The sequence below is a fragment of the Somniosus microcephalus genome, chromosome 1 (assembly GCF_052327205.1).
Source record: "Somniosus microcephalus isolate GS21.2 chromosome 1, FLI_Smic_1.0, whole genome shotgun sequence".
NCBI lineage: Eukaryota > Metazoa > Chordata > Chondrichthyes > Squaliformes > Somniosidae > Somniosus > Somniosus microcephalus.
The window spans coordinates 142,705,940-142,733,798 of NC_140987.1; the positions used below are offsets into that span (position 1 = coordinate 142,705,940).

Here is a 27,859-nt window from a genome sequence, read left to right on the forward strand (position 1 = left end):
TGTTTCCCTTGGCTGGGGAGTCTAGAACTAGGGCCACAGCCTCAGAATAAATGGTAGGACATTCCGGACTGAGATGAGAAGAAATTTCTTCACACAGAGGGTGGTGAATCTTTGGAATTCTCCACCCCAGAGGGCTGTGGAGACTCAGTCATTGGGTATATTCAAAACAGAAGTCGATAGATTTCTGACTAGTAAAGGTTTCAAGGGATATGGTGATAGGGCCGGTGAATGGAGTTGAGGCAGAAGGTCAGCCATGATCACATTGAATGGCGGAGCAGGCTCGAAGGGCTGAATGGTCTACTCCTGCTCCTATTTCTTATGTTCTTACCCCATTATGGTATATGAATATTATTATGCTGTAGTAATAGTAATGGCCCATAATTTGCAGTCAGCGGTGAAGTAAAGCTGTTCACCGCTGGTCCTGAAGTAAGCTTCCCCCAAAGATCTTGCAATCTCTATAGCGAGACGTTCAGCTTTTCTGATGTGCATTGAAATCAGTGCAAGTTAATGGGGAATCCCTAATGCAAGCTGCTGTGATGTCAACAAGCTGCCTGAGCAGCCAATCACAATGCAGAATTCTCACAGACTGAGAGCCAGGCAGTGAGTAATCTACTTTGATTCTAACTTTTTAAAAATGTTATAGAGAACAAAACAAAGATTGGGGCTCTCACATGGGGAAAAGGTAAACCCCCTCCGGGGGGTGCTAATGGGGCACAAAGGGGTTATTGCTCGGGGGCGGGTGAAAAAAGCGTCTTCCGCAAAATTTGGCAGGGTGTTCCTGAGGCACTACCCGACAGCGCCACACCCCTGCCGGTAGCGCCCTGGGCCACTGCGCCTTCGATGATGATGTCATCGCTGTGTGCAGCAACCCCTTAGCACCCCCCTGCATCCACTTACCACCCTGTGGCAGAAATTGGGCTGTGTCCCGTGAGGCTGCAGCAGGCAGTGTCAGCGCCAGCCTCATGGGTTGCGAGCCGGGCCGACCTCTGCTTGCGGGGCAGTAGTGTAGGAATTAACAGCGGGGTTGGGGTTATTGTCTCTGGCCAGTCAGAAGCCTCTGAGCTGCTCCAGGGACCCCCCCCATGCGGTTTCGAAGCGTTCCCCTATTCCTGGTTCTGACCGCCGGACTTATTCGGTAGCGATGTAGACAGAAAACGTGACTTGTGGTTTGGGTACAAAACAGACCAGCATTTATTGAAACAAAAAGAAACAACTTAAAATAATCGATACAGCACACCTGTGCCTGGTACAGCACTTTTGCTTAATGCAGTACACTTAGTGTCCACTAGAGCGCTCTTTGCTCAGTGCAACACTCCTTTATTTAAATACAGTACAGCACTTTTAAATTCAGCTACTTAGTGTCCACTGAAGCACCTCTCTGCTTAGTACAACACCCTTTTAATAGCACTTTCAATATAGAAACACCTTGCTCACTACAGCACCTTTGCTTAGTGGCTTTTACTAAAAAAAAACAGCACTTTAATACAGCTACTCTCAGTGTTCACTACAGCCTTATCTGCTAGTGCAACACTGTTACTTAAATAGGGGAGGAGAGAACAGACACAACGAGGGAAAATCGACTAAAATCACAGTTCTAACAAAATTCCCACTTAATTCCCACCCCTATACCTATTCTAAGTTGCCTTGTAATGGGCCAGAAAAATATATGCTCACCAATGAAAACCACCTGCTTCGTGCCCTGCGAGCTTTGATCTTTACTGCCCCGAAGTAAAAACACCCTAGTATTTTAAAAGTAAACTGCTGGTGTTCTACTCCTTTAGGCAGGCTCCCACATTGTAGAGGGCATGGAGGCGAGGCCACAGAGAGAGAGAGGGTTCTGAAAAGCTATCTTTTATACCCCATTTGGGGCCGAACCCTTCCCACCCAAATCCGGATGTATCTGGGCTAAACAAAAGGGATCCAAACTGTCCCCATTGTTTGTAATGCGTTTGGATGAATCACCCATTCGTTTAAACTGGTTTTTTTCAGTTTAAATGTGTCCTCATTGTCTGTGTTGGGCTTTGAATAAAGCTGTCGTGGTTTGAAAAAAAGGCATGTATATTTCGTTGATTGCTTGAGTAGTGTAAACAAAAGTCATTGTCCTTGTGGTCAGACTGAAACCGCAGCAATCCTTTGTGTAAACATTGTAGCAGTTTCTGTAAACACATTGATTGTCTCTGCAGGGAGGGGAAACTCCCTGAACTGCCTTTGATTGGCAGTCTGGTCAGCCACCTTTGATCTTCACCTTTTTCACAGACACAGCAGGCTGCCTTTTCAAGTCCTTTTTCTTTCTTCTGCCACGTGGTCTGGTGGCCATTTTGATCCCTGGATTTTTAAAGGTATATTACCCAGGTATTCTTTAATCAAAAATTTTCGGACCTGTAGGAAATCTCGAAATTATTGTGAAATCCCTACAGTAGTTAAAGGGGAGGTATGGCTGCAACCCGCGCTGCCATTTCCTTTTTTTGACCGGCCTCCAGGTCGGCCCTCCATGGTGTGCCATGGAGTGGTCCTGGCTACCATTGTGCATCCCAGCACCGCGCTGTGCTGCTGCCATGTCACTATGCCACCCTGGTGGCCTAGCTGGGGCCATTGGAGTGTGCGCAGCGGCCCTCCACTTTAACTGAAGGGGTGGGGCGTTGAAACACAGTAACGCTCTGCGGAGCATCCGCAGAGCGCCGCCGATCGCATCCCGACATCACCTCGGTTATCGTCCTACCAGGAAGTGATGCACCCGCCGGGTGCAGGATGTCACGCCTCACCAGCATTACTGCTCCGAAATGGGGCGCTACCGAATTTTGCATCCAATTTTTTTTTAAGTTTCTTAAAAAATTAAATTTTATTAAAATGGATAAATTTGATACTCCACAAAATTAAAATTAGTTCTTCAGAGCCATAACTTTTATTTAGCAGTCAATACACTGTTAAAACCTCAGTTACACCTAATCCAAAAGGGTCTAACTTTTAATGGGGTATTTAACGGCAACATTACTGCAGAAGAGCCGAAGTTTTTGTCAGTTTCCTTGATTTCACAGATTACACTGATTGCTGGCTATGTGGGTGGGGGTGGGTGCGCGAGGGGGGGTGCCCACAGCGCAACCAGTTTTGGCGCAGTGAATGACTAACCGCAATGTAGGGGGTGGCGTGTGCCCAGTCAGCTCTGCCCCTGACTGTCTCTGAGCGGTTCGAATCACTCCCACACCCCTGGGTTCTAGACACCAGACTTAGGTACAAGCGGCGATACAGCATTAGAGTAGACATCTGGTTTGGTACAAGAAAACCGCAATTTCATTAAAGGCACAACAATATAACAACACTGGAAATTACTAGGATAATTACAGACATATAAAAGTACACTTAGTTGGTAATGGGGAACGCACGGCACAACGAGGGACCAATCACATTAATAATCCCCCTACCCTTGTCCCACCCCCAATACCTAACTAGATTGAGCTAAGAGGGGCCAGGGATTTATACTCACCAATGGGGTTTCCTGGACAGTTCGAAACCTGTCGATCAAGCCGGTTGCGGTTTTGGGGTTCAGTCTCTGTGTCCTTTGGGGCCTGCCGTCCCCATGTGGTCTCAGTCTTGGGAACTGCAAAGTTCCCTCAGTTGGGTTGAGTCCGCTGATGTGGTAAGGGCGCAGTTTTCTTTTGGTAGAAATAGGGACAGTAAAGTCTTTTGTTGGATACCTTAGGTTGTAGAGTGGAAACCTCGGGTTTTGTTCTTCTTGCAATGGTTTGGTCGTCGAGTTTCGTTGCGGCTGGGCTCGGTTGGTGGCCTTCGGTGTCGGCTCGGTCGTGTAAGGCTGCAGTTGCGGCCTAGTTGTCCTCGGTCGAGCCTGCCTTGATCTTGCTGTTTGGCTCTATTCCTTACCGTGTCCCGATGGCTGGCTTTCTTCTGCCGCGCATTTGGCCCCCGGTGTTATGGTGGGCGTCCTCATTGTCAGCGCGGGACGAGAAGAGAAGAAGTGAGCTTGGCTACCGGCGGGCCTACAATTATACCGGTTCTTCACCCCTTATCTGCACGCCAAATCAGGTCGAGTTCTTTGTTTAATATTGGCGGGCTCGTCTGAAGTGGTTACATTCATTCACCTTAACAGCTTTTGGGGCGGTTGTCTCCCTGCTTAACGGCTTCAATATCCTGGCTGTTTGTCATTTATGAAGCTTAATCGGTTTTTCCTAGCTTGGCAGCTACTTTGAGCTGTTACCGATTATTTATGCAGAAAGTTAATGGCCCCAAGATTAGGTCTATCCTGAGTCGATCTGTTTCAAGATGAAGAATGCATATTCTGTGTTTATCTAGCTGTCTGGCTTTAGAAAGGACAAAGTCTTTCACAGGTCCATGCATGCCAGGTTTCTCTTCAAAGCTTTGAATGGACCGGCTTTTACAGGGCCTTGCTTTTTAAAATCCTGCAGGCTTCTGTCACAAGGTTTCAGAAGCCATTTTCTTTTGGGTACCCTTTTTAATAACTTGTCCATTCAGGGTCCCTTTTATTGACAACTTTTGGGGAATGTGGGAATTTTGAGAATCCTACACTCCCCCCTGTTGATACTAAACTCGCTTTAAGTATCATACTTTCAAGGTGAGCAAAATTCCCGACCTTCCATAGTCAACGTTCCCTGTAATTACCTGTCCATGATCCCATGACACATGCATTTCCCATTCTTTAAAATGTAGTGTACATAAGCATACATAGGCAGAATACAGTCATTTACACACATCCAAGCATGGAGGGGTCCAACACTCCTGCACCACTCGGTAAATACGCATCTTTATTAAAAATAACAAATCGAAAGTCTTTATTAAAAATAACCAAAAGAACACAAAAAAACAACAATCTTTATTCAGAATAACAAAATTAAAAAAAAATTCAAACAGGTGTATCTCCCTCCACCTTAACATAATGTTCCTTCCAGGTCCTTTGGTTTCGGAATTCTAGTATTTGTCCTTTTCCCTTGCACTGAGTGCACACTAGGTACAATACTATTCCCAGCTGGCAAACCACGAGGACGTGAAAAGCCAGTCTAATCCATTAAGGGACCTCTATGATTTTGAAAATGTCACACCAGGGTGGAACCACAATATGCAATATTTTGGCCCCTATCTCTACTGTCTTCTGCACCAGAGTGTAGAAATGTTTCTGTGAGACTATTACTGCTTTTAGTATTTTGGTAAGGTGTTCTGGGAGAGGGGGGATTTCGTAGCCGAAATGCGCTACATATTTTTGCAGGTTGGTGAAATTCTCTTTTACAGTGAGTTCAGGAATGGGGACAATTCGTTTCTGGGCCACTTGAACTTCTGCCTCGGGTTTAAAACAGAAACTGCTGTCACTTACCGGACACCAGCTATGCTGTCCATGCTGGTAGTGGGGCGCACCTGTGGTGACACAATATGTCCCACCTCCTATATATGCTACCTGTGGGGGAACGTGGCCTTGTACCATTACCTCCATGGTACAGTTTATAGGTTTTGCACCAGCAGCTTTAAACCCGCACTGTGGTTTTGAATACGCATTCAAGTGCTGGGGACACAGTATTATGTGTGCTCTCCGGCTCCGGCAGTACCTGTCATAGCGTGCTCCCACTTTATGACATAAGGTGGGACCACCGTGAAACGGATGTGTGCACCCCCTTGAATGACTCCAATGTTCACTACCCTGTATACCGGTGCGGGTCGGGCTGTCCCACCCATGACCGGCATTCTCACTACTATCCCCATGATGGCGTGGTTGGAACGTCCACAATCTACTGGGACTGGGTAGGCCTCAGAAGCTAGCCAGAGTTGACACAGGCTTAGTGCATTCTCAAATGGATGGAGGGCTGCGAGGTGCTTGTTGCTGATCCAGGAGGGGACTAAACCCTATTTTAAATCCTCCAGGTTATTGCAGCCCTCGCCCAGCAACCATGCCCCGTACAGTACGCACACCTCATTCTGTGCAGCCTGGTCTGAAACATTTCTGTCCTCTCTTATAAGGGCATTTACAGTCTTGGCGTGTCTTTCCAGCTCAGCTATTATCTCTTTTAAATGTACAAGTCGGACGGGTTGCACCTGAACCAGAGCGGGACAAATATCCTTGCGGGGAGGTTTGCTAGCACTGTTGGGGGGGGTTTAAACTAACTTGGCAGGGGGATGGGATACAGAGGGGAGCTGAAATAGGGGGGGATGTGCTGCCAATTATAGAGAAAAAAACAAGTCAGCTTGGTAGACAGGGCAAATATATAAGGGCAAGGCTGGATGGCATCTATTTTAATGCAAGGAGTCTTGCGAATAAGGTGGATGAACTGAAGGTGTTGATAAACACATGGGAGTATGATATTGTTGCTATCACGGAGACATGGTTGAGGGAAGGGCAAGACTGGCAGCTCAATATTCCGGGGTACAGAATCTTCAGGCGAGACAGAGGGGGAGGTATAAGAGGAGGGGGTGTCGCAATATTAATTAAGGAGTCAATTACTGCAGTAAGGAGGGATGATATATTAGCAGGGTCCTCTAATGAGGCCATATGGGTGGAGCTTAAAAACAAAAAGGGGGCAAGCACTTTGCTGGGAGTGTACTATAGGCCTCCAAACAGTCAGGGGGAGATAGAGGAACAGATATGTAGGCAAATCTCAGAGAAATGTGCAAATAATAGGGTAATAATAATGGGGGATTTCAACTTCCCCAATATTAACTGGGATAGTCAGAGTGTGAAAGGCTCAGAGGGTGTAGAATTCTTAAAGTGCATCCAGGAGAGCTTTTTGAGCCAGCATGTAGAAAGTCCTACAAGAGAGGGGGCGGTACTGGACCTAATTCTAGGGAATGTGGCCGGCCAAGTGGAAAAAGTGCTAGTAGGTGAGCACTTTGGTGATAGTGACCATAATATGGTAAGATTTAAGGTGGCCATGGAAAAGGACAGGGATGGGCCGGAAATAAAGGTTCTAAATTGGGGGAAGGCCGATTTTAATAGGATAAGGCAGGATCTGGCCAAAATGGACTGGGATCAGCTACTTGTAGGAAAATCCGCATCGGAGCAATGGGAGGCTTTCAGAAGGGAGATTGAGATCATACAATGGCAACATGTTCCCGTAAAGGTCAAGGGTGGTTCCAAAAACCACAGGGAACCTTGGATGACAGGGGATATACGAGAATGGATTAGGAAAAAAAGGAGGGCTTTTGGTAGATACAAAAGGCTAAAGACGGAGGAAGCCCTAGAGGAGTACAAAAAGTGCAGGGGGATACTTAAAAAAGAAATTAGGAGATCAAGGAGGGGCCATGAAATAACACTGGCAAGCAAAATAAAGGAAAATCCGAAGATGTTTTATAAGTATATTAAGGGTAAGAGGATAACTAGGGAAAAAATAGGGCCCATTAGGGACAAAAGTGGCAATCTGTGTGTGGAGCCGGAAGATGTAGGAGGGGTTCTAAATGAATTTTTTGCATCTGTTTTCACTATGGAGAAGGACGATGTAGACATAGAAATAGGGCGGGGGGACTGTGATATGCTCGAACATATTAACATCGAGCGGGAGGAGGTATTGGCGGTTTTAGCTGGCCTAAAAATGGATAAATCCCCAGGCCCGGATGAAATGTATCCCAAGCTGCTGTGTGAGGCAAAGGAGGAGATTGCGGGGGCTCTAACACATATATTCAGGACCTCTCTTGCCACAGGGGATGTGCCAGAGGACTGGAGAACCGCTAATGTAGTACCATTATTCAAGAAGGGTAGTAGGGAAAAACCGGGGAACTACAGGCCAGTGAGCCTAACATCAGTGGTAGGAAAATTATTGGAAAAAATCCTGAGGGACAAAATTTGTCTCCACTTGGAGAGGCAAGGATTAATCAGGGATAGTCAACATGGCTTTGTCAAGGGAAGATCATGTCTGACTAATTTGATTGAATTTTTTGAGGGGGTGACTAGGTGTGTGGATGAGGGTAACGCAGTGGATGTGGTATACATGGATTTCAGTAAGGCCTTCGATAAAGTCCCGCACAGGAGACTGGTCAAGAAGGTAAGAGCCCATGGAATCCAGGGTGCCTTGGCACATTGGATACAAAACTGGCTTAGTGGCAGAAGGCAGAGGGTGATGGTCGAAGGTTGTTTTTGTGACTGGAAGCCTGTGGCCAGTGGGGTACCACAGGGATCGGTGCTGGGTCCCTTGCTGTTTGTGGTCTACATTAATGACTTGGATATGAATGTAAAGGGTATGATCAGTAAGTTCGCGGATGATACAAAAATTGGTAGGGTGGTAAATAGCGAGGAGGGTAGCCTCAGTCTGCAGGACGATATAGATGGGTTGGTCAGATGGGCGGAACAGTGGCAAATGGAATTTAACCCGGAAAAGTGCGAGGTGATGCACTTTGGGGGGACTAACAAGGCAAAGGAATACACAATGAATGGAAAGACCCTAGGCAAGACGGAGGGTCAGAGGGATCTGGGTGTGCAAGTACACAGATCCCTGAAGGCGGCGGAACAGGTGGATAAGGTGGTAAAAAAGGCATATGGGATACTTGCCTTCATTAGCCGAGGCATTGAATATAAGAGCAAGGAGGTTATGATGGAGCTGTATAAAACACTGGTTAGGCCACAGCTGGAATATTGTGTGCAGTTCTGGTCGCCACACTACAGGAAGGATGTGATCGCGTTAGAGAGGGTGCAGAGGAGGTTCACCAGGATGTTACCAGGGCTGGAGCGCTTCAGCTATGAAGAGAGACTGGGCAGGTTGGGTTTGTTTTCCTTGGAGCTGAGGAGGCTGAGGGGGGACATGATTGAGGTGTACAAAATTATGAGGGGCATAGATAGGATGGATGCTGAGGAGCTTTTTCCCTTGGTAGAGGGGTCAATAACTAGGGGGCATAGATTCAAGGTAAAGGGCGGGAGGTTTAGAGGGGATTTGAGAAAGAACTTTTTCACCCAGAGGGTGGTTGGAGTCTGGAACTCACTGCCTGAAAGGGTTGTGGAGGCAGAAACCCTCACAACATTTAAGAAGCATTTGGATGTGCACTTGAAATGCCATAGCATACAAGGCTACGGGCCAAATGCTGGAATATGGGATTAGATTAGACAGGGCTTGATGGCCGGCGCGGACACGATGGGCCGAAGGGCCTCTATCCGTGCTGTATTACTCTATGACTCTATGACCATCATGGCCTGGTCCTCACGTAACTCTGAGCCTACTACCTTATTTTCATCCATTAGGATTTTCCTCAATTGTGTTTTTAGACCGTTTTTCTGTGTCTGCAATTCTATGTCATCCAGGCTCTAGATGACAGAGAACCCTGTGCTAAACGCTGTGAAAACATAATTCCAGGCTCCCCTTCTTTGTCTCCCCGCATCACTAAAATACCCGGTGTGTGTAGTGTACAGTTCTGTTTTGTCTACGTTGGCAAAATGGAACTTGTAGAATTTCGTAAACATTTCTTTTAACATGGCCTGGTATAGCTGTTCTGTCTCTTTGGGGCACCACTCAGGTAAGTGTACCTCGGTAAGATTCAGGATCACGGAAGCTACCACGTAGTGTACCCCCTGGTATAGCACCTTTTCCATCGGCAGTAGTACCAGCCCATTCCCTGGTCCCTTGGTGGTGGCAGGGCACCACTCTCTGTGTGTCCTTGCTGCCTGAGTCGTGCGCAGGGGCTTCCGGGCATGTGCCACTAGTTCAGTGGCTTTGACTGGGGCTGGGTAACGTGGGACTATGCAAGTGTGAAGGTGGGAATCCCATTCCACCCCCTTCCCCTTATCCTGCCATGATGCGGAGAAGATGATGGATATGCCTGTGGGGCAGGCCCTTTGTGATCCCCACATACAGAACTTATGTTCATTAATAAATAGACATTCTTATTATGAACACAGCTAGCTTTTGCTAGACACTTTTATTGAGCACATGTGGACTCGGTACAGTATCTGTAGAGGCTTCCATCTTGACTGCTACCTTGTGGGTAGCCTAGTGCTTCATGGGTAATGTAGTCTTAATGTACATACAGCTGGGTAGTGTAGTCTTATACATACAGTTCTACACAGCTCTACGGCTCCACCTAGTGTCCACGATAGAATGACATGTTATTGATCATTACATCCCCCTTTCTTTGAGGTTTAACAAAATCAATATCAATCAACTTTCAAGAAAACAATAAAGATAATATCAGTAACACTTTTGTTAGTGCTCTATAAACATAAACATTTTCAAAACAGTCAACACATTTTCAAAGCTATACATTGTACTCAAAGATTAAGTCTATCAGGCTCTTTTACTTCACGTGTGGATCTTCTCAACACGGGTAAGTCTGATGTGTCTTCATGAGATTGTTCTGGCGGTGAATGACAAGATGCAGTTGCGGCATTGTCATCAATCTGCTCTTGTATAGATCGAGGTCTCCTTGCGACCTTTGCTTGGAGAGGGTTTCAGTGTTACCTTCACTCTTCATGCCATAACTCTCAATGTAGTCAATGCACTCTCGAAAAACTGCTGGCAGCTGGATCCCATCATACAGCATAGTCCTCTCAGCAGCCTCGGCTAATGGAACACCAAAGATTGGCCTGAGGGAAGAAGGAGTACCCACCGGAACTGCTTCCTGCTCTGGTGCAGGCTTCTTCTTTTTCTTTTTCTCTTTCCACTGCTTAACAACATCTGCTGCGGTTATATCTTTGGACTTTTTCTCCTTGTGTTTTTCCTCTTTGTGCTTTTCTTCCTTTGGCTTCTCTTTGACCTTAAAGTCTTTTTCTTTCTTCTTGGAGAAACTCGGCTTTTTGAAGACATGGATACCCTTTGGCCTTTTCATCCTTGATGGGCTCTCTGCTTCATCACCTGAGTCATCTGGTCTGCTTATGGCACAGTTTATACGGTAAACTCTCTTGACCAGTTCTAAGTCTTCACAAGCTTTGTCACCTAGTATCGAACCAAGTCTTTCAGCCACAACAGAAAACATGAGATGATGCACTTTGTCTTTGACTGTCACTTTAAGTCTGCATACACCTAAGCTATCTATTTTCTGTCCATTATAGTCCTTCAGTAGTACTGACTTTTTCTGTATTTTGGGCTTTTCTTTCACATTGTTAATGTCACTCATACTGATTAAGTTTGCTTTTGCCCCAGTGTCTAGTTTTAAGGTAACTAATGCTCCATTTACCTGCAGTGGGATCATCCATTTAACATAGAAACATAGAAGATAGGAGCAGGAGTAGGCCATTCGGCCCTTCGAGCCTGCTCCGCCATTCAACGAGATCATGGCTGATCATCCAAACCCTAACACCCGGTCCCTACACCGACAGCCATCCCACCCAATCCCTATCCCCGTAACCCCGTAACCCCACGTATTTAATCCCCCCTAACACTAAGGGTCAATTTTTATCATGGCCAATCAACCTAACCCGCACATCTTTGGACTGTGGGAGGAAACCGGAGCACCCGGAGGAAACCCACGCAAACACGGGGAGAATGTGCACGGGGAGAATTTGTCCTCTTTTACTGCATTAACTTTATGTTCAGCATTGTCCATTTCTGAGGGCTGCACATTTTCTGTATCCTTTTTGATATTGTCACATGACACCATTCCTACAAAAAATGTCTCACTTAAATCAGTGTCCTCAATTACATTAACTCGTTGCCCTTTCTTAGTTTTTACTTTTGAAAAGCATTGTTTGGCAAAGTGATTCTTTCCATTACACTTTGTGCACATTTTTCCAAATGCTGGGCATTGTCTTAACTGGTGTTTGTAACCACAGCGTTTACAATTAAAAATTTCATCCTCCGATTGCTTTTCATTTCTGTTCTGCCCACGTTTCTTCCCCTTGTAGGACACAGCACCGACAGCAGCATTATCACTCATTACAATCGCATCATTATTGATTTCACTGAAAGTCTTCGCGTGCTTTCGAGCTAGCTCGCTGGCTTGGCATATTTTCACTGCATTTTCCAAATTTAGTTCGGTTTCTCTCAACAGACGTTCCCTGACTTTTTTTATCATGAATACCAAACACAATCTGGTCATGAATCATGGATGCTTTGAGCTCAGAGAAATTACATGTCTGTGCTTTCAGTTTCAGATCAGTTATAAAGCTATCAAAAGTCTCATTTTGCTGCTGTGTCCTTGAACAGAACATGTATCTTTCATAGGTCTCATTCTTTTTGGGAGAGCAATGTGCATCAAATTTTTTTAGCACATCTTCTAATTTTTCTCTGTTCTCATCTGGATTAAATACAAATGTATTAAATACCTCTATCGCCTGTGGGCCTGCAACCGTAAGCAGCAACGCTATCTTCCTTGCATCTGGCTTCGTACCGAATCCGATGGCTGCAATGTAGAGTTCGAATTGTTGTTTAAGAGTCTGCCAGTTGTAGTCGATATTTCCTGTGAGTTTCAAACGCTCTGGTGGCTTCAAATTCTCCATGTCGCTTTTCACAATTTTCAGCAGATCTTCACCATCCTGGTACCATCTTATGTTCATTAATAAATAGACATTCTTATTATGAACACAGCTAGCTTTTGCTAGACACTTTTATTGAGCACATGTGGACTAGGTACAGTATCTGTAGAGGTTTCCATCTTGACTGCTGCCTTGTGGGTAGCCTAGTGCCTCATGGGTAATGTAGTCTTAATATACATACAGCTGGGTAGTGTAGTCTTATACATACAGCTATATACAGCTCTACACAGCTCTACGGCTCCACCTAGTGTCCACTATAGAATGACATGTTATTGATCATTACAATAAATTCCCTGTTCTGACTCCCACCACTTATCCCAGCATACTCTAGTTCCCCCTCTGGTCCCCGTGACCGTCCGGTAGGTGTCGTTCCCCATTCGTTCCCAGTCAGCTATATGGTCCCCCATGTCTCTGCTCAGCTTTCTGAGCCACCACCACCTTCCCAGGTGAATCTGTCCTCTGCAAGTCAGACACACGCATTTCCCCTCAGTGACCCCGACCCGTGAGGCCACAACCTGTACGCTGGGGCAGGGGAGGGAGGCCTCCCCGTAGGTGAACCCGGTCTGGCTAGAGTATCGGGTGGAGTTGGATCCCAGCCACCCTGGCCATCTCCCCTCATGGGAATAGATTGCGAGCTCCTCCATGCCTCATTCGCCGCCCCCAGCAGTCACAACTGGTGCTCTCTCTCCTGAGCACCCATAGATGTGCGAGTCCTCCACGTCACCTCGCTTCCCAGTGCTCATTCCTATCAGGGCGAGTAGGAGTATGCCCCCCTTCCTCTTGAAATCCTCTCCTGCAAAGAGACACAAGAGCATATAGCCAGGTCCCGAGGAGATTCTCTGGCTTGGGTAAAGCATAGTCGAGTCTCGTGACCGCGACTCAATACAAACACTCTTAACAATACTACTACTATTTAAACTACCAAACACCTCGTTTAAACTTAAACTAAACACCCAAACTTAACAATATCACAGTTAAATTGCATAACTATGTACATCTGCCGCCCGTCTGCGGGCAGCCAGCCTAATCCCTGTTCGGACTGCGGCACACCGCTCCCTTCGGTGTGGCCGCACTGTCCTGTACTTTTGGTCCCTCGCAGCCTGTGGCTGCTGGCTGGAAATCTCTGTCCTCAGGTTTACCCCTGACTCGAGAGGCTGCTCTTTTAAACTGGGGAGCCGGTGACCATGGTTTCCTTGGCTAGGGCGTTCGTGGGGACCTTCTGGGGACTTTGGCTGGTGGGGGTTTTCTGGCTGGTGGTTCTTTAACACGAGCCACTGCCCCCTCCGATGTGGTCTGTGGGCTTTCCACTACCGCTGGCTGGCGATTTTCATCCTTAGGCTTCACCTCTCCTAAACCTGGGCTAGGGGCAGGTAGCCCTTCGCAGCCTGGTGCTGCAGGCTGAGGGTCCTCGCCCTCAGGTCCCACCTCATCTAAGCCTGGGTCAGGGGCAGGGTCTTCGTCCTCACATCCCACCTCATCTAAGTCCCAGAGGAGTAGGGGAGTGTCCCAAATGGTGGGTGGGATGGGCCCTCCCTTTAAACATGCCACAGCACCTGCCTGTGCCGTCTGTGAGTTTGCTCCTGCTGCAGGCTGAGGATTTCTATCCTCAGACCTAGCCCTAACTGGCTGTTCTCTCCTCTCAGGCTTAAACAATTTACTGTGGCGGAGCCACCAAGGGTCTCAGAACAATTTGTAATAATCCCTTTAACTACAGTGTAGTGCAGCCGCGGACTGCACCTTTAAACTGCCTGTTAACTGTACTGTATTGTGTTGTCCTGCACTCCACGTGATGACATCATGATGCCGATCATGTGACCACCAGTGGCGCGAAGAACGTGATGACGTCATGACGTCAGCTTCCAGAATCTTCCAGTAGTCGTCGAGTGCCCAGCAAGCTGATTAGACCTGTGTACCGTTTCTCCTGTAGTTTCCCTGTTAACTTTGTTGTTCATTAAAACCTGTTGATTTGATTCATCGAGTCGAATACCTTATTCAGATAGGAACCTCCGTTCCTACATTGGTGACCCCGATCTCGTCGGACAACTTTCGTCGAGGATGAACACGAACGCCGTCGCCCTTAAACTGCCGCAGTTCTGGGAACAGCAGCCAGCAGCATGGCTTTTCCAGGCAGAAGCACAGTTCGCTCTCCGGGAGGTCACAGCAGATGCGACCTGTTATTATTATGTGGTTGCCACTCTTGACAGTGCCACGGCCTCGCGGGTCGTCAGCATCCTTGGCAGCCCACCGGAGGAGGGCAAGTACGAAGCGCTTAAAGCCCGTTTGCTACAGGTATTTGATCTTAATAAGTCGGAGCGGGCACGCAAGCTTATTTCCATGCCCGGCCTCGGGGACTCAAAACCATCAGAGCTGATGAGTCAAATGCTCACGCTGTTGGGCGCGGAACCCCAATGTTTTTTATTCCGTGAGCTTTTCCTCTGCCAGCTACCCGAACCGGTTCAGGCGGCCTTGGCCAACACTGCCATCACAGACGGTGCTGAACTCGCTGCAGAGGCAGACAAGATATTTACTGTTACTCAGCAATGTTGTGCAGCCACGAGGCGCCTTTCCCCCACGCGAGCGAAGCCCAGCCCTCCCCCAGCAGGATGGTGCGCATACCACGCCCGTTTTGGCGCCAAAGTTCGATGCTGCCAGCCTCCTTGCAGTTTCCCTCAAGAAAAAAAAAACTTCAACAAGCCCGCGTCCTCCCGGACGGACGACAAGGCCTGAAAAGCACGGCAAGTTAGCTATGGCGGCGGGCTCAGCGGGCAAACTCATTTACGTTACGGATTCCGTTACGGGCCGACGATTCCTGTGCGACACTGGTTCACAGTGCAGCATCCTGCCAGCTTCAAAGCTGGACCTACTATCCGGTGGCCAGGGGCCTTCCCTCGTGGCAATAAACGGCGCTGCCATGCGTACGTTCGGTAAACGGATGGTAAACTTAACCTTCGCCGGTCAGCGTTTTGTCTGCGACTTTATTACAGCTAAGGTCTCACAGGCCATCCTGGGGGCTGATTTTTTCTGTGCCAACGGTCTGCTGGTCGATGTCCAACACTGCCGACTCATTAATGCGTCCACTTTCCACGCAGTGCCCTGCCACCGCAGCACCGCCATGTCCTGGTCGGTGGCCTGTGCGGTTCCATCGCAAGACGGGTTTACGTGCCTGCTCGGCGAATTCCCGGAGCTCACCAGGCCTACTTTTTCGGCTGCAGGCACACGGCACGGGGTGGAGCACCATATCTCCATGACCGGAGCACCCGTTTACGCTCGGGCGCGGCGATTAGAAGCCGGCAAGCTGGCAGCCGCAAAGGCTGAGTTCCAGACCATAGAGCACCTCGGGATCATCCGGCGTTTGGACAGCCCTTGGTCCTCCCCACTGCATATAGTACCCAAACCAGGTGGCGGATGGCGACCTTGCGGGGATTACAGACGCTTAAACGACGCCACGACACCGGACAGGTATCCTATTCCCCACATCCAAGATTTTTCGGCACATCTGGCTGGCAACTCTATATTTTCTAAAGTGGATCTCGTTCGTGGATATCACCAAGTTCCGGTGCACCATCCAGACGTCCCCAAAACGGCAGTCATCACTCCGTTCGGCCTTTTTGAGTTCCTCCGCATGCCATTCGGTCTGAAAAATGCAGCTCAAGCATTCCAGCGGTTGATGGACTCTGTCTTACAGGACCTGCCCTTCATTTTTGTATATTTGGACGACATCCTAATAGCCAGCAAGGATACGACAGCTCACATGACCCATTTACGTACACTTTTCGCCCGGCTCAGCCAACACGGCCTTATTGTCAATCCAGCCAAATGCACGTTTGGAGTATCCAGTATTGATTTCCTGGGACACAGGATTACCCCAGAAGGCGCCGTCCCGCTAGCCACCAAGGTAGAGGCAGTTACCGCATTCCCGCGGCCTCACACAGTCAAACCCCTGCAAGAGTTCTTGGGGATGGTAAATTTTTATCATCGTTTCGTCCCCAAGGCGGCCCGGTTAATGCAAACTCTGTACGAAGCACTAAAAGGAAAGTTGGGCAAGGATGTTCTCACTTGGACACCGCAAATGGACCAGGCGTTCCGCGATACCAAGGCGGCGTTGGCGGATGCAACTATGCTAGCACACCCACTCCCGGGCGCGACTGTTGCCCTCACTACGGATGCCTCCGACTACGCCATCGGAGCAGTTCAAGAGCAGTGGGTCGACGGGGGTTGGCAGCCGTTAGCCTTTTTCAGCCACCAACTGCGCAAGAACGAGCGAAAGTATAGCACTTTTGACAGAGAGTTGCTGGCCCTGTTTTTGGCCATCCGGTATTTCTGTTTCCTTCTAGAAGGCCGTCCGTTCACTGCATTCGTGGACCACAAGCCGCTCACCTTCGCCATGGCCAAAACGACGGAACCTTGGTCAGCTCGGCAGCAGCGCCACCTCACGTTTATATCCGAATTTACAACAGATTTGCGGCACGTGTCAGGCAACGGTAATCTTGTGGCGGATTGCCTTTCCCGGGTTCCAATCCAGGCAGTCCACCTGGGCGTCGATTTCGTCGGACTGGCAGAAGATCAACTGGCAGACCCAGAGGTACAAGCGTTTAGGACCACACCTTCCAGTTGGCAGGTGGCAGACGTGCCGTTTCAAGCGGCAGGAACCACGCTCTTGTGCAACACATCCATGGGAATGCCCCGGCCCATTGTGCCGGTCGAATGGCGCAAGAAAGTATTCCAGGCAATCCACGGGTTATCTCACCCGGGGATGCGGGCTTCTCAACGGCTAATGTCCCGCAAATTTGTTTGGAAAGGCATGCATTTGGACGTCCGGGACTAGACAAACAATTGCGTCGATTGTCAAAAATCCAAAGTCCACCGTCACGTCAAGGCTCCGGTGGCCAACTTCCCAGTGCCTGAGCGCCGTTTCAACCACGTTCATGTGGATTTAGTAGGTCCCCTTCCCGGGTCACGTGGATTCACACACCTCCTGACGGTGGTAGACCGGACCACCATGTGGTCAGAGGCGATTCCCTTGGCCGCTACCACCGCAGCAGACGTCGCCAGGGTGTTTCTTTCGTCGTGGGTGGCTCGGTTCGGGGTGCCATCGGACATCTCCTCGGACTGCGGTCCGCAATTCACATCAGAGCTGTGGAACGCAGTGGCACAAGGCCTGGGTACCAAGCTGCACCATACCACCACGTACCATCCGCAGGCGAATGGTCTGTGCGAAAGGTTCCATCGGTCTCTCAAAGCGTCCCTCCGTGCCAGCTTGAGGGGACCCAACTGGGTGGACAGGCTCCCATGGGTGATGCTGGGCCTCCGGACAGCCCCAAAGGAGGATCGTCAGTCTTCATCGGCTGAGCTGGTTTATGGCCAGACACTCAGAGTGCCAGGTGACTTTCTCCCTCCACACACCGAACCATGGTCTGCAGCTCAACAGCTCCTGCTACATCAGGAGGCGGCTAGGAATTTTCTGCCCATCCCAACCTCGCAGCATGACCTGCAGAGGCCTCACGTCCCGGCAGAGCTCATGAGTTCGGACTATGTCTTTATTAGACAGAACGGTCACAGAGACCCGCTCAAGCCGCCGTATACCGGACTTTTTCGTGTCATCTCATCAGGGGAAAAGTTTTTCACAGTCGAAGTCAGTGGGAAGTCCGATACCATCTCTATCGACCGGCTCAAACCAGCCCACCTAGATCGGAGTGAGCCTGTCGTGGCCGCCCAACCGCCTCGCCGCGGCCGACCGCCGTTGGCCGCCAGACCAGCCGTGCACCAGCCCACCGTCGAACAGCCCGATTCGGCCTCAGATGCGCCTGCACCTCTGACTACCGTTTCTGCCTCGCCCGAGACGCCGCTTCTGCCGCAATCCGGCACTGGTTCGTCTACTAACGCCCCGTTTCCGCTGCCTGAGTTTCATCGCCGTTCGGCCAGGATCATTAAACCTCCTACTCGGTTGACAATGTCCGTTAAAGTGGATTCTGGGGGGGCGCCTGTGGCGGAGCCACCAAGGGTCTCAGAACAATTAGTAATAATCCCTTTAACTACAGTGTAGTGCCGCCGCGGACTGCACCTTTAAACTGCCTGTTAACTGTACTGTATTGTGTTTTCCTGCACTCCACGTGATGACGTCATGACGCCGATCACGTGACCACCCATGGCGCGAAGAACGCGATGATGTCATGACGTCAGCTTCCAAAATCTTCCAGTAGTCGTCGAGTGCCCAGCAAGCTGATTAGACCTGTGTACCGTTTCTCCTGTAGTTTCCCTATTAACTTCGTTGTTCATTAAAACCTGTTGATTTGATTCATCGAGTCGAATGCCTTATTCAGATAGGAACCGCCGTTCCTACATTACAATGATTAATATGGAACCATTTGGTGCGCCGAGGCATCTTAATGGCGTATACCATGGGGCTGGCCTTGTCTACAATGCTGTAGGGCCCCATGTATAACGGTTCTAGACTTCCTACCCGAGCAAAATTCCTCACCATAACCTGATCCCTTATTTCCCACTCGTGGTGTTTTCGGGGTTCTAACAGCAATCGGTTACTCCGATGCTGCTTTCCCATGTTCCCAGCCGCCTGCCCATGGACCTGCTTAAGGTGCTCAAAGAGGTTCCTGGCGAACCTGTCCCAGTTTACCTCTCTGAGCTGACCTTCTGTGACCACCGGGGTTAGTACATGGGTGGGGGTCCGCATAACCCTGCCAGTTATCAGCTCGTGCGGGGAGTACCCCGTGATTTTTGATTGGCTGGCTCGGATCCCCATCAGGACCAACGGTAGGACCTCTGCCCATTTTCTAGGCGAGTCCACCGTCTCTTTCCTCAGCCTTTCCTTCAAGGTCCTGTTCATTCTCTCCGCAATCCCTGAGGACTGTGGGTTGTGTGCAACGTGTCACTTCCCCTCAATGCCGAGCACCATAAGGGTACTCTGCATGACCTGCCCGGTAAAGTGACTCCCTTGGTCGGACTCCACATACTGTGGTAGCCCCCATCGCGAGAACACTTCCCCGACCAGGATCCTGGCTGTACCCAGAGCTGTGGCTGTTTTGCAGAGGAAGACTTCTACCCATTTCGTGAACACATCTACCAGGACTAGGCAGTACTCATAGCCTCCCTGGGGGGTGGGCAGGGGCCCGATGTAGTCGACCTGTATCGACTGCCAAGGTCCCTCTACCCTCCCGATGTGTCCCATAGGTACCTTCCTTTTGTGGGGGTCAGCGTTGTTAGCAGCACGCACCAGTCAGCCGGCGCAGAACTCGCGGACATCTTTCCTGAGTCCTGGCCACCATCCTGCCTGTTCCACCCGCTTCCAGGTGGTCTCAGGCCCGGGATGCCCTGCTCCTGGACCCTCATGGGCCAGTTGAAGGAATTCCCTCCGGTGCTGCTGTGGTACTACCCATTGTTCTCCCCTAAACAGCATGCCTTCTGTCACAGAGAGGGCTACTGTGCCATAGGGGCCCTCTACCCTTTTTCCCTCAGTCACTGCACTGACGACTGCCTTGAGGACGGGGTCTTGGGTTTGGACCGTCTTGAGGTCCGGGGCTAAAGCTACCCCTGCACTCCCTTGTGTCCCATTCCTACCCCTGACCGCTGCTACAGGACTGGACCATATGGGTCCCAGAAAGTGCCGGTGCAGGTACCCGCCTTAGCTAGCACGTCAACCTGCTGGTTGCCCTGACTACTGGGTTCTGTGGAGGAATGGGCTTTCACATGAAAACCTCCCCTTCCTCCCCCACTGCTGCTAAGATTTTCTCCAGCAGGGGTTTCACTGTGAGGGGTCTCCTGTCGGCGGAGGTGTATCTGCGGCGGGACCAGATGGCCAGGTACGCCGTACATGAATTGCAGGTGAACATACTGTCCGAGCAAATCGTGTACAGGGTGGGGAAGATTTTGGGGTGTGTTACGACGTGCACTACCACGGACAGTTCAGCCTGCTGGGCACTCATGGTGCTGGGGAGCTTAATTGCCAGGGCAGTGTTTGCCGCTGGGTCATAAACTCCACACCCTGTGAGTCGCTCACCGGCAGATACTGTGCTGGAGCCGTCCACATAGATTTCGCGGCCTGTGGGGTGTATCCCGGCCCGTAAACCTATGTCCACTTCCCAAACCCCTTCTGTGGAACACCGGTGGGCTGTTCCAGGATATACCAAGTTGGCTGCGAGCTTTGGCTCGCAGAGTCCTTTTACTTTTAGGTCCATCTGTGAGAGAAACAGGGTCCAGCGAGCAATGCGGGCACTGCTCACTGTCCCATCTTTGATTCTCCCGTCCAGGAGCATCTGGGTGGGTGTGTGATGGGTGAGGAGGGTGATGGGAGAGGTGCCTGTGAAGATCAGTGATCTTTTCACAGCCCAATGTGTGGCCAAGAGGTGCCTCTCACAATTGGAGTAGCTCTTCTCCACATCTGTGAGTATCCTGGAGGAGTAGACCACCGGCCTCAGCCTGCCATGCTGCTCTTGGAGCAGCACAGCACTCAGGCTGTCCCTGCTGGCTGCTACCTCCAGGAAGAACTCTTTTCCCCCATCTATGGCTCCTAGAGCTGGTGCGGTCTGCAGGTCTTTCTTGAGCCTGACAAATGCTGCCTGGCATCCCTCATCCCACGCCCACTCCACTCCCTTGTGTAGGAGTCAGAGCAGAGGAGCTGCTGTGGCTGCATAGTTCTCAATAAAGTCTCTGCAGTACCCAGTTAGCCCTAGAAACGACCTCACACCCGTGACTGTGTTGGGGACTGGTAACTCCTGTACCGCTTCCCTTCTAGCCTTATCTATGGCCCTCTCCCCAGCGCGTACGGTCAGGCCCAGGAATTTCACCTCCTGCTGGCCGATCTGCACTTTCTTTGGGTTCACCTTGAAACCCTTTTGCCTGAGCAGCTCCACCAGTTCAGCCAGTAGTGGGCCATGCTCCTCTCTCGTGTCGGTGAATAGGAGCAGGTCATCCACATATTGTACCAACTGTCTGGGCTGGCTGAAATCCTTTAAACTGTTTGCCATGCATTGATGGAAAATGCTGGAGCTATTGTGGAAGCCCTGAGGCAAACAGTTACAGGTGTACTGTTGCCCTTTAAAAGTAAAGGCAAACTTGTACTGGTCCTCCTTAAAGGGATGGACCAAAACCCATTGGAAATGTCCAGTACCGTGAAAGTGGTCGCGGATGCTGGGATACTTCCTATCAGGTCGGCAACTGCTGCTACCGTGGGTGCACAGGCTGGGATGTTGCTGTTGAGCACCCGATAGTCCACCGTGGCCCTCCAGGAGTTGTCCGGCTTTCTAACCGGCCACAGTGGAGAGTTTACGTGGGTGGCTATCGGTCTCAGGACCCCCTGCTGTACTAAGGAGGACATGGCTGCTTCCATGTGTGGCTCCACTTCCCTGGGGAAGTTATACTGTTTCTGTGGTCGGGCCATAGGGTCCCCGTCTACGCTGACCTCGAACCCGTTGACCCTCCCACAGTCGTGCTTATGTGTGGCAAATGTGGCTAGGTGGGCTTGCACAAATGCCTGGAACTCCTTTGGGGTATTGCTGACCATGAGCTCGAGGTTATAACCCTCTTTAGGCTTCATGGTGCTCAGGGTCCCCTTCCCTTCTTTCCCTGGGATGACTACCACTCCGCCTTCCTTTCCTGTACTTGCCCCCCATAGGCAATGATTTCTCAAATCCACCAGGATCCCGTGGCCTACAATAAAGTTGGCTCCCAGGATCCCCTTTCCACCCTCCACTTCCCACTTCATCAGGATATAGGTCCACTTGGAGCAGAGTGTTCCTAAATGAATGGAGAGCGGGATGGAAATTGAGCCGGCCTGCTCACTGCCTGTGAATCCCGACAGGCTGTATGGGACCCCACTAGATAGAGGTGAGGTTGTGGGGTTAGCTGAATGGATCACGGTGCATGATGCCCCTGTGTCCAACAGGTAGGTACCCTTTCTACCTCCATCTCCACGAGGGGTCTCTTCCATACATCATACTGAAGGGAACACAGGTAAACAGGCTGCGCTGGCACTAGTCAGGGCTGTGGGTTGGATGGAGCTGATGGGGTCAGAGCACCGGTAGTGGCTGCTACTCTCCCTTGGCCGGTCAATAAGGACCTCATGGCATCCAAAAATGACTCGACCGTGGCGGGAGGGATTCCTGTCTCTGTCTTTTGGGCTGGGGCTGTGGAATTCTTTCCCTTGTTGTCCTTCCAAGGGTTTTTGCACTCTTTCCTCCAGTGTCCATCCTTCCCACGCCTGTAGCAATTGAGCTTTGTGCTAGAAGGGTTATTCCCTTCCTGATGCCACTCCTTCTACCCTGTCCGGGTTTTACCTCATGCACCTTCCCCTTAGGTGGGTGTGCATCGGTTCCCCTACCATTCCTATTGGCTAGGGTCAACTGTCTGATCACCGTAAGTTCGGTGGTCAGGGGATTCTTAGGGTCAAACCAGACTTCCAGCTTGGCTCGGACCTGTGGCAAGCTGTTTGCCACCAGGCAACAGAGCCAGTGGGCCAGCTGATCCTGGTCCAGGAACGCCCGGTTAGGTGCCCCTGTACAGGCACTCCTATATACCGGCCATAACCTTTCCGCAAAAGCCTGTGGGGTTTCCCCTGCGAGCTGCACTGTCTTCTCCACACGGGAGAAAGGACTTCCCTCATTCATCCCCATGGCCTCCAGAGCTTCCTCCTTGAGCTCCCCATACGCACACTGTCCCCTCTTACACTGGTCAAAGAGGGACTGGAGGAGTTTACCCTCCAAAGAGAACAGCAACATTTTGGTCTGCTCAGCATCATCGCATTCGTTGATGCTGGCTGCCTGTTCCACTTCCCTGAAGTGGACCGAGGGGTCCCCTTTTTCGGTGAGCTTTGGGATATGGCTCACCATAGCCCTAAGCTGTTGGGTGCCGTAGGGTACTACGAACTAGTTTTGGAGGGGTCCCTCCTCCCCAGGTGGGCCAAACCTGCGCTGCCGGGCTGGGTACATCAGCCCCGGTCCCGGCTTCTCTTGCAGGGGTTTTTCCACCTCAGCTTCCACCCCTAACTCCACCCCCCCTTGCTGCCAGACTTCGCTAAAACCTGGCGCTATGGGTGGTGTTTGTGGGACCTCCTGTTCCTCATCCAGGTCATGCCTTGGCACTACCCGTGGTGTCTGAACCAGTGGGGTGCCGCAAGGATCTGTCCTGGGACCCCAGCTGTTCACAATATATGTAAATGATCTGGATCAGGGAATTGGATGCAATATTTCCAAATTCGCTGACGACACTAAACTAGGAGGAGGGGTGGGCTCTGATGAGGATGTCAGGAGGCTACAGTGCGATTTGGACAGGTTGGGGGAATGGGCGGATACGTGGCAGATGCACTATAATGTGGATAAATGCGAGGTTATCCACTTTGGGGGTAAAAACAGGAGGGTAGATTATTATCTAAATGGCAATAGATTGGGAGATGGGGAAGTGCAGAGGGACCTGGGTGTTCTTGTGCACCAGTCACTGAAGGAGAGCATGCAGGTGCAACAGGCGATTAGGAAGGCAAATGGTATGTTGGCCTTCATATCAAGGGGGTTCGAGTATAGGAATAGGGATACCTTACTACAGCTGTACAAGGTGCTGGTGAGACCGCATCTGGAGTATTGTGTACAGTTTTGGTCGCCCCATCTGCGGAAGGATGTTCTTGCCATGGAAAGAGTGCAACGGCGATTCACCAGGCTGATACCTGGAATGGCGGGAATGACCTACGAAGAGAGATTAAATAGTTTGGGCTTGTACTCACTGGAGTTTAGAAGATTGAGAGGGGATCTCATCGAAACATATAAAATTATGGCAGGCCTGGACAGGCTGAATTCAGAGAGAATGTTTCCAATGGCCGGGGAGCACAGAACCAGGGGCCAAAGTCTAAAAATAGCGGGCAAATCATTTAAAACAGAGATGAGGAAGAATTTCTTCACTCAAAGAGTGGTGAGCCTGTGGAATTCCCTGCCACAGAGGGCTGTGAAGGCTAATTCAATAAATATTTTCAAGAGAGAATTGGATATATTTCTGAAGGCTAAGGGGATTAAGGGTTACGGAGAAAAGGCGGGGACGGGATACTGAACTGGTAAGATCAGCTATGATCTCAGACGAAGATCAGCCATGATCTCATTGAATGGCGGAGCAGGCTCGAAGGGCCGAATGGCCTACTCCTGTTCCTATCTCTATGTTTCTATGTTTCTATGTTCTCCCCTAGTTCCCTGTAAAGTCGACCTGAGATGCCTTTGAGCTTATGAGGCACACCATGCCCTTTGCCTTCCTTAGATCAAGGCTCAGATTCTCTATCTGTTCCTGGCAGGGGCCATGATCTGCGTCTTCAAACCCCTGTTCGCTTGCCAACTTATAGGCTGCCTTTACGTCTTTCACTTTCTCCTCCTGCTCTCTTACTTGTCTCGCTAGGCGGGCATTCTTCTCCCACAACCTCAGCTCATTGCTCTTGGCCTCAGTGACCTGGCACTGTAGGTATTCCAACCTGGCCTTATGTTCCCCCATTAATTGTACCCTTTCCTGGTTTAGGGCCCGCAATGCTGCCAGTAACTTCTCCCCTGCTAGAGTCCTGTCTTGGACCTCAAGGGCTGACTCCTGTATCTTGGCTGCCTGTGCCTCAACGAGCCTGTCCAAAATCTGGACCTGCTTCTTGAAGCACATCAGCCAGACTGCCTTCTTTAGGGATTTCTTGTGATCCTTCCCTTCTGTCCACTTAGCTGCAGCATCTACCGGACGCCCAGCCTTTAACAGATTGGTGATCTACTTCTTCATGATATTCACCTTGCTGAACACATAATCAGAAATCCTTTCCTCCATCATGGTTTGCTCTTCCGAACCATTGTCTACTGTATCGCACCCCTGTTACCGGTGTCCTGCCGCGGTCGCCATTTCTGTAGGGGGTGGTGTGTGCCCAGTCAGCTCTGCCCCTGACTGTCTCTGAGCCATTCAAATCGCTCCCACACCCCTGGATTCTAGACACCGGACTTAGGTACAGGCGGCGATACAGAATTAGAGTAGACATCTGGTTTGGTACAAGAAAACCGCAATTTTATTAAAGGCACAACAATATAACAACACTGGAAATTACTAGGATAATTACAGACATATAAATGTACACTTAGTTGGGAATGGGGAACACACGGCACAACGAGGGACCAATCACATTAATAATCCCCCTACCCTTGTCCCACCCCAATACCTAACTAGATTGAGCTAAGAGGGGCCAGAGACTTATGCTCACCAATGGGGTTTCCTTGACAGTTCGAAACCTGTCGATTAAGCCGGTTGCGGTTTTGGGGTTCACTCTCTGTGTCCTTTGGGGCCTGCCGTCCCCATGTGGTCTCAGTCTTGGGAACTGCGAAGGTCCCTCAGTTGGGTTGAGTCCGCTGATGTGGTAAGGGCGCGGTTATGGATTTGTCCAGTAAGTCCCCTTTTCTTTTGGTAGAAATAGGGACAGTAAAGTCTTTTGTTGGATACCTTAGGTTGTAGAGTGGAAACCTCGGGTTTTGTTCTTTTTGCGGTGGTTTGGTCGTCGAGTTTTGTTGCGGCTTGGCTCGATTGGTGGCCTTCGGTGTCGGCTCGGTCATATAAGGCTGCAGTTGCGGCCTAGTTGTCCTCGGTCGAGCCTGCCTTGATCTTGCTGTTTGGCTCTATTCCTTACCGTGTCCCGATGGCTGGCTCTCTTCTGCCGCACGTTTGGCCCCCGGTGTTATGGTGGGCATCCTCGGTGTCAGCGCGGGACGAGAAGAGAAGAAGCAAGCTTGGCTACCAGTGGGCCTACAATTATACCGGTTCTTCACCCCTTATCGGCGCGCCAAATCAGGTCGAGTTCTTTGTGTAATTTTGGTGGGCTCGTCTAAAGTGTTTGCAGTCATTCACCTTAACGACTTTTGGGGCGGTTGTCTCCTTGCTTAACGACTTCAATATCCTGGCTGTTTGTCACTTATGAAGTTTAATCGTTTTTTCCTAGCTTGGTAGCTACTTTGAGCTGTTACCAATTATTTATGCAGAAAGTTAATGGCCTCTTGATTAGGTCTATCCTGAGTCGATCTGTTTCAAGATGAAGAATGCATATTCTGTGTTTATCTAGCTATCTGGCTTTAGAAAGGACAAAGTCTTTCACAGGTCCATGCATGCCAGGTTTCTCTTCAAAGCTTTGAATGGACCTGCTTTTGCAGGGCCTTGCTTTTTCAAATCCTGCAGGCTTCTGTCAGTAGGTTTCAGAAGCCATTTTCTTTTGGGTACCCTTTTTAATAACTTGTCCATTCAGGGTCCCTTTTATTGATAAATTTTGAGAACGCTGCACGCAACTTCAGGATTTCCATGTTACGATGCGCATCCACGACATCCTGAAGTTGCGGTCAGCTTCAAAGGGGTAATAACAGCAAACAGCAAATTCCGAGCTATTACGTCTGTAGAGCTAGTCTGTAATCTTTAATAAAATCTGATGCTATTAATGTAATACTTTTTTTTTCACTACAGTGGAACTTCCCGCTGCTGATGTTTACTTGGAAGCTTGCTCCTGCACTTTGCTGTGGCAACACGGTAGTTATCAAACCAGCAGAGCAAACCCCACTCACTGCGCTCTACATGGGAGCTTTAATCAAAGAGGTAATTGGTTAAAATTGAGAATTATGAGCTAGGCACTTACTGATGTTCCTTACTAAATGAAATAAAAGTTTCTTCACTTGTAAAGTCAAGTAGATTCATATCAACCCATGTAAATATCTTAAAAGCATGGAATGGCACCCAGCACCAACTGCCAAGTTAATAGAAGTTCATTGTGATATTTTGCCGTGAATAAGACTCCTCAGCTGAACGGAAATACTATAGAGGTGAAATTGGTCTTCGTTGCACTTACTTTCTGGACGTAAAACGTGTGAAAAGAAGTCCAATTTAGGGGGCCAATCTCCTACACCTGAACAGGATTGGAAACACGTCCAATTATATTTTGGATCAGGTGCTGTCGAGGTGTTTCTGGCGGCTGCCTAAAACAGGTTTTAGGCCCCTTGAATATGCTAATAAGCAGCTAATTCCTCTTTTAGGATCCAAACCGGAAATTTGTTTGTGCAGAACGCAACAGGCTCCTCCACATTAAAACTGGGGATGCTGTCAGTCACCGCTCACCCCCCTCCTGATTGCCCCAACCCCTTAGGCCCTTTGTTGAAGTCCCAGCCAGCTGATCTTGCTAAACCTTGTGACTGGCAAGCTGCCTCTGGGGCCGCAACTGGCAACTATACTAATGAGGGCAGTGGACCAATTTGCCGTGTTCCTGCCACCGGCCTCATTGGACGAGTGCACTGTGCGCTGCATCAAGATCGCCCCCCAATTCGAGTGTGATCAAATTTGTAGGATTAGCTCTTTCAGTTTTTGGAGTGTGCTGATTTCTAAAATATTTACAATAACCCTTGAGTATTTGCTCATAATTTTTCAATTTATTCTTTCCAATCCCTCTGCCACATCATGGTCTAGGTTAAAATTCTTTACATC

General features: G+C 49.7%; 1 protein-coding gene across 1 annotated transcript in view; it reads left to right on the plus strand.

Annotated features, from left to right (window-relative positions):
• LOC147124388 (aldehyde dehydrogenase 1A1-like) overlaps positions 1–27,859 on the plus strand; it is a 173,633-nt gene that overhangs the window by 59,298 nt on the left and 86,476 nt on the right. Inside the window, exon 6 of the mRNA XM_085986329.1 lies at positions 26,852–26,980. Coding sequence (XP_085842455.1) covers positions 26,852–26,980 — 129 coding nt within the window. The remainder of the gene's footprint in view (positions 1–26,851; positions 26,981–27,859) is intronic.